Source organism: Condylura cristata, unplaced genomic scaffold, assembly GCF_000260355.1.
Source record: "Condylura cristata isolate star-nosed mole 26May11 unplaced genomic scaffold, ConCri1.0 scaffold00024, whole genome shotgun sequence".
In the NCBI taxonomy this organism is placed as follows: Eukaryota; Metazoa; Chordata; class Mammalia; order Eulipotyphla; family Talpidae; genus Condylura; species Condylura cristata.
This window is the reverse complement of record NW_004567125.1, coordinates 22,882,639-22,894,703: the sequence shown is the minus strand read 5'-3', so window position 1 is coordinate 22,894,703 and position 12,065 is coordinate 22,882,639. Positions and strand designations below refer to the sequence as shown.

The following is a 12,065-nucleotide window of genomic DNA, read 5'->3' as shown; positions in this document are numbered from 1 at the left end:
GCTAATAGGGATAAATAAGTGCCTCATTTAGAAAGGTGAACATAAAGACACCAACTAGTCTTTTTTTCCTGTTAAATTATTATTAAAAGTCTATTTTCCTCTGGGTTACTTCAGAAATAAGCCTGATACAAACTAGAATCAGAAGGTTTTTTTTCCTCCAACCATAGATATATTTGTAGGAAACACTAAAATCTATGACAAATACTCCAGTTTTGATAAGCTTCCTAAATTCTCTATTTCCCAGATTGCCTACACTTTTGAAAAGCCCACCCCACCTCAACTGATGAGCTAGTTTTGAATGTACTGGCAGGTCCAAAAAAGAAGGAAGGAATCAATTTTCCTTCTAGTTCCAGCAAGTCTATATATACCACTGTATCTCAAAGATAAATGAGGAAAATGTATCAAGCAATGTAAATGAATTATTTTTACAGATGCTATTCTAAAAAATAAATTAATAGAGGAAGATATACCTACATGCAGAGATTGCACAACTGGGCTAAAATATTGTCCAATGATCTTATGAGAAGTAGCCTGAATCAGATTTGGTCTGCAAAGCAGAAATATTTCCTTTTCAGCTTATTCCTCTACTGATTTTAATCACTCTTTTCTTTAGAAAAGGGAAAAAGGTATTGTGAAAGATAACTGAAAACACACTATATGGTGAATTTGAATTTTTTTTCAAATCAGTTTAATTAAAATTTTAAATACTAACCTATTACTCAACAGTGGCCAAGTACAAACTACTGTGACATATATTCGCCAATATTTTTGCTATAGAAAAAACTCTCCCTGAGAAAACTGCTGGTAATACTGTGCTCTGTTTTAATTTAGGGGGACTATTCATTTTCTTTTTCCTTGAAAACCAAACTTGTCTTAATTCTGTTCCCCTAAACTAAAAAGTACTTTCCAAAATGGTGTTGTTTCCTTTAATGTCTTTTTAAAAATACATTATTATAGTCCAGTAAGTCCTCACTTAACATCACCAATGGAAATTGTAGCTGTAAGCAAAACAACATGTTTAGTTCAAGGTAGACTGGGATTTTCTTTTTTTCTCATTAACATTGTAATGAAATGATGTTGAACAAATCAACTTTATATAAAAACCTGTTGTATTTCCTTGTAGTTTATTCATCTATACAACTACTTATATGCCATGGAGATAAAAGATGTTTTTGAAAGAGTCAATGGCTATGCATTAGCTATTATCTTAAAATAGTCACACATCACTTAACATTTTGGCCAGTGGTGGACTATGTATGTGACAGTGTTCCCAATAGGTTACACCATCTAACATAGGTGTGCAGCCTATGTTAGACCTACACCATCTAGGTCTGTGTAAGGACTTCATGACATTCCCATGATGAAATTAACTAAGGACACATTTCCCAGAACAGTTTTCATTAAACAACACGTAACAATCCTTAATATTTATATTTTAAAAAATCATGTTTACTATCTGAGTCCTATGTCACAAGAGAATGCTCTCAAAGGTTAAGGCTCATAGAAATTAGGATTAACAAGTGATTTAAAAAAAAAAACATGGTATCTTCTGATTTGTAGTCTACCATGCTTCTACCATTGCATCAGTCTTAATAACCACAAATAGCAAGCAGTAATTAACTTTTGTACTAAGGTTTTCTTTCTTTTTTTCCTTAGAGCAGTTTAAGGTTAGCAAACTGAGAGGAAAGTAGATTTCTTATATTTCCCCTTCTTTCAAATGTGTATAACTTCCCCCATTAACAACATCCCCTACCACCAGAGTGGTATTATTATAATTATCCACACACCACAATTTACATTGCAGTTCACACTGATGTACATTCTGGGGTTTAGGTAAATGTATGCAAGTAAACGTATGTAGGCAAATGACAAGTACCCATCATCATGGTACATTACTTAATTCTCCCTGTTCCACCTGTTCATCCTTTCCCCACACTGAAACTCTTGCAACCTTTTTACTGTTTTGCCATTTTCAGAACGTTACGTAGATTCATACAGTCGCTTATCCTATTTAAACAAGCACCTTCCATTTATTGATATGCATGCAAGCTTCTTTCAACTTGTTTTCATGTTTTGATAATTCATTTTTTAATGCTGAATAATAGTTTGTTGTCTGGATAGTCCAGTCTCTTTATCCATTTATCTAAGAACTATCTTGGTTGCTTCCAAATTTTGGCAATTTTGAAAAGCTCCTATAAACATGTATGCAGGCTTTTGTGTAGACTTAAGTTTTCAACACTCTTGAGTAAATATCAGAGTTACCGGACTGTATGGTAAAGTTGCTTACTTTTGTAAGAAAGTCATGCTAGCTTTGTACCAATGTTCACATCTCAGAATTCCTATAAGTAAATAAAAGGTTCCTGCTGGCTCCACATGCTTAGAGCACTTAGTGTCAGTTTTCTGGATCTGTGCAGTGGCATCTCATTGTTTTAAATTTCCCCAGTGACATAAGATATGGAGCATTACTTATTACCTTTATGTTTTCTTTGCTGAGGTGTCTGTTGAGTTCTTTGGGTTGTTTTAAGAGTTATTTGTATATTTTGGCTAGTAGTCCTTTTTAGCTGTCTTTTTCTTCCTGTCTATGGTTTATCTTCTCATTCCTTAAAATTGTCATTTGCATAACAAGTTTTTTATTTTAACAAAGTAATCTTATCAATTCTCTTTTATTGATTTTTGCCTTTGTGTTGTATCTAAAAAGTCACTGACATACCCAAGGTCATCTAGATTTTTTCCAGTGTTAGTTCCTAGTAGCTTTTTTTTACACTTAGGTTTGTGATTTATTTAGTCTAATTTTTGTGAAGAGTATAAAGTCTGTGTCTAGATTTACTTTTCATGAATGTATGTTTAACATCATCTGCTAAAAAGATTGCTTCATTTCATTGCATTGTGCCTTTGCCAAAGATAAGTTGACTATACATGGGTTTACTTCTGGGCTCTTTTTTTTTTTTAAATCTATTTGCCTTTTCTTTTGCCAATACCACACTGTCTTCATTACCAGAGCTTTATATTAAGTCTTGAGATAATTATTGTCAGTCCTTCCACTCTGTTCCCCTTCAATACTGTGTTGGCTACTCTGAATCTTTTGATTGTCCCTACAAACTTTAGGATTAGTTTGGCAATATCCACTGAACAACTTGTAGGATTTTAGCAGGGACTGCACTGAATCTATCAATTGAACTGGGAAGAGCTGACATGTTGACAATATTGTCTCTTTCTGTCCATGAATGTGGAATATTTATTTAGTAGTTCTATGATGTCATTCATCAGTTTTGTACTTTGTCTCATAGATCTCGGATAATCTCTTTATTAGATTTATATCTAAGGATTCACTTGGGATAATACTAATGTAAATTCTGTGGTTTTGTTCATTGCTAATAGACAGCAATATGATTGGCTTTTTTGTATATTAATCTTACATCCTATAATGTTGCTATTATTGTTTAAGTCTTCTGTCATTTTTTGGCTTTTCAATATAGATGATTACATTATCTGTGAACAAAGAGTTTATTTTTTCATTTCCATCTGTTTAACTCAATGTCCTTTTTGTGTTCATTTAAAAGCTCCAATACAATATTGAAAAGAAGACATCCTGACCTTGTATATCCTTGACCTTTCGTACTAGTACAAAAATATCCAGTTTCTCATCATTATGACAGAATGTGTAGGTCTTTTCATAGCCTTTATCAAACTGAGAAAGTTCCTTTCTATTCCAAGTTTACTGAGTGCTTGAGTGGATGCTGTATTCTATCAAATGATTTTTCTACATCAATATGATCGTGTGACTTTTTTTGTCTATTAATGAGGTGGATTATATTAATTTCAAAATGTTGAACTAGTCTATTTGATAATAATGTGTAACCTATTTGTACTTTTCAGGATTCAATATACTGTACACCTTAAACTATAGGGTTTTGTTTTTTCTTTTAATGTTTTTGTTTGGTTTTGGTATCAGGATAATTCTGGCATCATGGGATTAGTTAGTGAGTATTCTCTTTGCTCTATCCCCTGAAAGAGATTGTAGAGAATTGGTATAATTTTTTCCTTAAACACTGGTAGACTTCACCAGTAAACTTATGTTTGGGTCTGGTGCTTTCTGTTTTGGAAGGGTTTTAATTATTGATTAAATTTATTTAAAGATATAGCCTATTCAGATTGTCTGCTTCCTCTTAAAGAAGTTTTGGTACATTGTCTTTCAAGAAATAGGTCAACTTAACTGAGGTTATCAAATTTATGGGCAGAGTTGTTCACAGTATTCCTATGTTAGCTTTTTAATTTCCATGGGACTGTAGTGGTGTTCTTCATTTCTGATATTAACAATGTCTGCTTCTCTGTCTTAGTTTTCCCTTTTTCTTAAGACTGTCTAGCAGCTTGATTTATAAGGATAATTTTGCAAAGTACAGAATTTTGGTTTGTGTTTTTCACTCAACATTTAAAATCTTTTTCTCCATTCTCTCCTTGTTTGCATGGTTTCTGAGGAAATGTTAGGTGTAATTTTTGTCTCCATTCCTTTATTGGTCAGGTATTTTCTTTTGGTTTCTTTGAAGGTTTTTTGTTTATTTTGATTTTCAGTAGTTTGAAAATGCTATAAACTAGATACATTTTCTTTTTTTTGGCATTTATTTTGACTATTGCACTTTCAGGATATTAGTATCCTGAACTTCCAGAATATGTAGCTTGGTGTTTCACATTAATTTGGGGAAATCATTAGTTGTTTCAAGATTTCTTCTGTTCCTTTCTTTTTTCACTTGATATTCCCATTACATTCATGTTACATTTTTTTGTAGTTGTGACCAGTTCATTCTCTTATTCTAAGTCTTTGTTTTTTGTTTTTTAGGATTTTTAAGTTGAGATTTAACATAATACTGTGCAAATCTAAGGTTAACAATATGTTCATTTGCTACATTTACATACAATTTAATTATCAGGAGTAGCATTAGCTAACATCTTTAACACATCACCATTTTTTTGATGATTCTATTGATATAGCATCTAGATTAGAAATTCTTTCATCAACTGTATCCAGTTTACTAATAAGCCTATCAAAGGCATTCAGTTCTGTTATACTGCCTTTTACTTCTAGTATTTCTTTTTTATTCTTGGGATTTCCACCTATCTGCTTGCATTGTCATCTGTTTTTGCATGCTCTCTAACTATTAGTGTCCTCAGTATATTAATGACACTTGTTTTAAATTTGCAGTCTGACAATTTTAACATCTCTCATGTCTGGTTCTGATGTTTGCTCCAAATTGTTTTGTTTCTTTTGCTGTGTTTTGGAATTTTTCTAGATAACTACACACAATGTATTGGGTAGAAAGGAAGTGCTATAAATAGACCTTTGGTAATGTGGTAGTGAGATGTGGGGCAGGGGGAAGTAGTCTATAGTCTTATTAGGTTTCCTTCTTTTAGTAAGATTCTACCTCTTACCCATCCCTTACCCAGGGACAGGATGGGACAGGATGTCTAATTTGGCTTAAAGTTGGGTATTTCCCTCTCCCCAGGTCAGTTTCTAAGGGCTGGATTTGTTAGGAAGAAGAGTACTCTGGCATATTTCAAAAAGGCTCTTTTACCCTCCCCCCTAGGAGTCATTAGGGAATTTCTTTCTGGTATTTACTGTGGGAGGCATTGGAGGTAAATCTTATGCTATAGTGAGAGCTCTCTTGTGACTAGATACTCTTGGAAATTTTAACTCTCAAACTTGTACACACTGAGCCCCCAGCAATTTACCAAGTGCAGTTCAGGTTTTTCTACCTAGGAATGGTTCCTACACAGGCTTTCACTTATGAATCTCAACTCTGGCAAGTCATTACTTCCCTGTATTTAAATTTGTTGGTCTCTCCAATCTTGGAGTAGTGGTTTGTCCATAGTCCTGTTTTCTCTTATGGATCCAAAAAGAGCTATTCATTTTTCATCATCAATTTTTACTTGTTATGAGATTAGACTGGGAATTTCTAAGCCTTTTCTTTTTTTTTCTTTTTTTTGAAGATTTATTTATTTGTGCATACAGAGCTGGGGTACAGGCCAGAGACTCAGGAGTGGCGAAAGACTTCACCAGAGACAGAGTGGGGAGCAGAACAGGCAGATCTACGAAGTACACTGCTGAGGGGCGCAGCGGGCGGGTCAGGAGAGGTCTGCCACACCATGTGGTCACCTCTGGGGCAGGTGGGAATCAAACTCATGAGGAATTGGTTTCAGCTTCCTAGTGCAGTGCTTTAACCCACTGCGCCACCAGGGAGGGCCCTCTAAGCCTTTTAATATAGAACAAGGAACTGGAAGTTTCCCTCAATAAATTTTTGAATGAACAAATGATGAAGAAAAGGTTGAGAGTTGAACTCTTCCTAAAACAGATTACAGCAACTGCATAGCAACCAAGTGTATTTACTGCAATATTATAGCCTTGCTAAAATTACATTTATATATAAGGGCACAATGCTTTATACAGCATAAAGAATATTTGCTATAGTAAATTTTTTTAAGGCTGAATTTTAGAACCCATAATAATGGAAAAATATGGTAAAGATATATTTATTTGTGCTATCAGTCAAAAATGAATAATACGCTAATCTCTTCCTTTCTCATTCTATATTCAGAAATCCTTTATTCTCTCGTTATTCCTGTATACTTTTGAAACTCTTCAAATTTTTAAACCCAATTCATCTAATCCTTCATAGACCAGATTACATAAAATTTAGCCTCTTTTTTCTGTTTACATGTTTGTTATCTAATTATCATGGAGAAGATTTAAGAATAATTTTTTAAAAATTCATACATGAGAGCTCCCATTTGTTTATGATACACCTAATGTTCTATCATATTTGAAGTATTTAATAAGTTATGGTATTATCTATTTTTGAACACTTTTAAGACTTTTAATCTAGTGTCTAATGTCTAAATGGAATTTTTCAGAACTCCATGTTCCTAACAACATATAATCATCACCAATATTAAGGTCATGATCAGTAACTTGTTAAGAAAGACTGTCTGATACCATCACTAAAAACAAAAGACAGTATTATTTTGTACCTCATACTCTGATAACATCCTATTAATTAGAAATTTTTAATAATCATATCATTGATAATTATTTAACAAATCATCATTATATCAGGCCATTTATAGTTTTGGCTATATACAAATTTTAAAACATGGTTTTCATCATTATTGCAACCGAAGCTCAAAAAACCCAATCTTTAGAAAGTCATTCTCAAAATTATTTATCAAAAGATATCACAGAATCACAGCTAATGTGAGATAGTTTTCTCTAAAGGAGCTTAATTTCTCACATTGCATGGATTCTAAAAGTAAAATAGTGATGTTCATAAGATTAGAATATCTGTGAGTCTCCTTCCATAATTTGCCTGCTACTAATTTTTCAAAATTCAACTCAAATGTCATCTCCTCCATAAAACCTTCCTTGACCTTTCCCACAGAGGACACTTCTCCTTAACCTACTATATAAATATTAACATTTCTATCATTTAAATTTTTATATTTGTTTTTCTTTTCCATTAGCTCATTTACTCCTAAGAGTTAGAGAAAAAAAAATTTCATGCCTCTTTATGGTTCTAGCTTTTAAAGGCAGTCATTAACATCCATATAAAAGGTATTTAAAAATGAATAGATTTTATGATCACAGAATAAACTTTTAAGATTTTTACTTAAATTTCTCATATTATAATTTCATGCTTTCATATTTTAAAATTAGACTGCAAAGCATGTACAGATAAATATTAAATATTATAATCTGAGGGTGAAATCAGCAGCACTTATGGCTACATTAAGTTTTAATTTCATTTCCTTCTTTTGTTACTCTGCTTCCTTTATTTTAAACTTCTTAAAGTTTAAAGAAATGGTTGGTTGCTGCATGCAGAAGGTTAGAGCTTTTAAAAAATATTTTTTAAAAAGATATTACTCTTCCCTACCTATGCAGAAACTCTGAGAAGTTTAAATCCTATTTTCTACAGTAATAACCTTACTTTTTAAACTGTGACTTTAATAAACATATAGACAAATGACAATAATTAAATATACTGTTAAGGAAGTATTATTTATTCAAAAACCTCAACCAATTTAGAAAATGCCCTTTTAGAACGTGTGAGTCTTCATGTTCATTTTCTCTGGTGAAGAGATCAACCACTAACTGTATCATTTTCTGTTCACCTTCTTGGCCAGTTTTTAAAGAAAATACAAAGTTCATAAAATTCCCTAGATATTTTGAAAGCCCAAGTGTCAAAGCATCTATATTTCTATTATACACCTTCCTATTCCCAGGGATATTTATGGAAAGCACTGGTGTAAGAAGTGAAGGTAATCAAAGAAGTATAAATTTTGCTTCCTTTATGGCTTGTCTGAAGACAAAGATATGAAGCTATTATAAGTGAGACTACTATTATAAGTAGATAGAATTTTGTCTCCTGTCTTCTTGTGCAGCCAGTATAGCCTTATAGGGAGTTTTATAATAAATCTATGTCCCTGCAAGTAAGGAACTCTAAACTTACTTTTAAAACAAATGACAATTTAAGTGATTTCCAGTCTGCATTCCTGCCACTGTTACAAATCAGAAATTGAAACTTTTCCAAAAAATGGGTCAATATTTTATATTTTCCAAGTCACACAAAGTCTCTGTGATGCATGACACGCACATACATATGTGTGTGTATATATATGTATGTATCATATCCACACATATATTACAAATATTTAAAAATACTCTCAACTCACAGGCTATACAAATAGGACTGTGGATGAGATATTACTGAGAAGCTATAGCTTGCTGATACCTGCTGTAGACACTAATAAGAATGGAATATTTAAAACTGTTCAAAGCCAATCTATTTTTGAAAATAGCATCAGAATGGGACAGTAGGAAACAAAGAATAAAAACAGTTGCAGGATGCCACCAATATTTGACTTTCATGAAGCCATTTCATCTATTCCAAGATGCACTAATATTATTCTAAATAGAACCAGAGGGAGCCATTTACTATATTAATCTCACAAAAATCTTTAAACTAAAAACATGTTTTTTATTCTTAGCTTTTCCTATAGAGTAATTATAAAAAGGACTTCTAAATCTAGTGTAGAAAGTAAAAGTGCCAAATTCAGATAAAAACACGATAAACTGTACACTACTCGGTCATTCTTAGTACTTTACCCAGCCAGACACTATATATCCTGAAGTCTCTGAAGAAATTAATCTAAGCTTAAATAAAAGATGGATTTAAAAAAGGAAGTTGAAACTACTTGTGTAAAAGAAAATGAAGCTTCCTTCTTTTTGACTCATCTCCAAATTTTGAAAAAACTTTAACTTAAAACTAAACCCAAAGTTTATCCTCAGAATATCTCATTCTACACACCAAGGAAAACATTCAACATGGCAAAGGACACTGTACTTACTTATGAACTAATTGTTACTGAATTATTCAAATTCACTTTCTAAATCAAGGAAAAAAACCTTATTTGGTAAATTGATAAGATCTTTTTCTCAAAAGTGTGAATCTAACAAAGACTTTTAAAAGCTAAAATGTATAAATGTATTACATCCCTGGATGAATTTAAGCAATATCATAAAAAAGATAATTTCAGGAAGAAGAAAAACCAAGGCTATCATGAAAGGTCAGTGGTCACAGGGACAGTGTCCCATTCATCAGGGATAAAGAACAAAGTAATACTCTATAGTCACCATATATGTTAACTCTGGTATTTTACTAATACCTGTAACTCTCAATGAGAACCTGTAAGAATTAGAGATAAACCAACCTAATTCACTCATTTTAGTATTTCCATTTGTTTTGTATGCCGAATCTGGAAGAGAGATAGCGAGACATGATTAGATCTAAAAAGGAAATGCATCATATGGTTCTTTAACGCAGGCTCATCAATAAAACCACAGCAGATTTTTATCATTTTAATACTTGAACAATCAACTATCAAAAAAATTTAAACATAAGTCTCAAAGAATATGCTTGAGTACAAAACTGCTATGAAAACAAATGAGCTTCATTTTTAGTTCCCAGAATAAAGCATCCTTATGTACCAAAAATCTCTGAAAATGTTTAATAGGAGCACACTGCATAGAATGGTTTTACTGGTTTATTCCATAGTCATGAAATCAATTTAAGGGGAACACCTTCTGTTTCAGTTAAATGTAAATGAGGCAAAGAAACTCTATAGTCCTGAGCCACAAAGACTGAGTCTTGAAATTTTTATTAGCCCTTTATTAGGAAGAATAAAATGTCTGACTCTAGTTTAAAATCATCATGCTAAAGAAAAATAAAAATAAAATCATGGTAACAACAACAAAAAAAATAATTACAACACATAAACTTTAAAAAACGAGGAAGCCTTTATATGCCTATGTGGAAAGAACATGTTAAATGAAAAAAACAAACAAAATGAAGGTGCAGAAGAGTATTATCAGGCTAAAATCTATCTTAAAAGGAAGAAAATATAATTTATATATGAATTTCCTTACACTTCCATAAACTATCTCTGGAAAAATACTTTAAAAACTGAAAAAATTGTTTGCCTCTAGTAAGGGTACAGGGTGAGTAAAGGATGGGGCAGGCAGGGAGACTTTTTACTCTGTGTGTGTGTGTGTATAAAAAAATACATACTAACTTTTGAATTTTGAACCATATGAGTGCATGTACTACCCTGCTAAAAATGAAATTGTATTTATATAAACATTAAATCAACAGACAAAAACAATCTCTTACCAGATCGTTTGCTTCTTAGAGGGGGTCTACAGAGGTCAGTTAGAGGATCTTCACCCACCACTAGTACAGACAGAAAGAATATTGAAAAATATATAAAATGTCAAGCATACTAGATTTATTATACAATTACCTATTCATTCATCCTATGCAAGATGTAGGAATTCAATAGTGATCTAGAGACAAGTTTTTTGACATAACACTTATGGCCTTGAGGCAAAAAGTTGCAATTTGCTTCAACAGGCCATATTTATATAAAAGGAAAAGAATACCAAATTAAATGCTTCTAAATTTCTTACCTAAGAACCAAAATCTGTACTTAGCACTAACTCATTTACCTACTCCATTTGTTGCTTACCCTCTTTGTGGATTATTTATGGCATACTTTAATTTTAGAATTAACTTCATGAGAATTCATTCAGTTCCTCCAAGTATTCAACCTTGTTTCTGAGAACTGCAAACTCTAATTTGAAATAAAATGTTAATGCTAGCTAGTACTTGTTTCAGACTGTTTACTGCTCAAGTGAAGATGCCAATGCCCTTACATAAAATATTAACGTTAACCTAGAGGCTCTAAAGGAGCCTCACAAAAAATAACCTAATATCCAACCTATATTCAAATTTGAATTATACTGTTTTTCTCATTGGTCTCTATGAAAACAACATTATGTTTGATTTTGTATGCGGTAATTACCACATCCTGGACTATTAATGGTCCTTCCATTACACTGATTCCCTATGTTTGTTCTTATAAAACCGATTTAAACCCAACTTCCCTTTTACAGTATCTAGAAATCTTGAAAGGAGAGGCATTCAATGGTTAAAAAAATAGTTTAGTGACTCTTATTATTATGCATCATATTTATTTATACAACTCAAAAAGGCATAATTAAGTTGATCCAGAGAAAGTCACAACAAAGTAGTTTTTACATATTAAAAAAAGTTACTAGAGTTCCCTTCAAAACAAAATACTGAGGGAATCATTTCCATGTCACTGATTATGGTTAAATAATGGCTGAATATCCGGATGTTAAAGGCATACCACATACTTTACGCAACTTTGTGTAGCTGTCCTTCCTAAGGCTCCCAGCTCTAAGATTCTATAAAATACCTATCTCGGTTGCTAGTGTTTCACACATTAGGTAATTACAACTTAGTTTTAAAAGTCACTTTTGGTGGGCCTCCCTAGTAGCACAGGGGTTAAAGTCTCAGTGCTATCAAGCTATCATCGGCCACTGCAGCATGAGTTTGCCCCCCGCCAGTAAGGTGACCCACATGGTGTAGCAGACCTCTCCTGCCCCACCTACTGCTCCCCTCAGCTGTGATTTTCAGTACATCTGCCTGTTCTTCTCC

The 12,065-nt window shown here is 32.6% G+C and overlaps 1 protein-coding gene across 1 annotated transcript in view; it reads right to left on the bottom strand.

Moving 5' to 3' along the window:
* Positions 1–12,065, bottom strand: part of TOR1AIP1 (torsin A interacting protein 1) — a 39,112-nt gene that overhangs the window by 21,675 nt on the left and 5,372 nt on the right. The window contains 4 exon segments of the mRNA XM_012728918.1: positions 3,595–3,704; positions 9,625–9,673; positions 9,676–9,801; positions 10,716–10,775. Of these exon segments, the coding sequence (XP_012584372.1) occupies positions 3,595–3,704; positions 9,625–9,673; positions 9,676–9,801; positions 10,716–10,775 (345 nt within the window).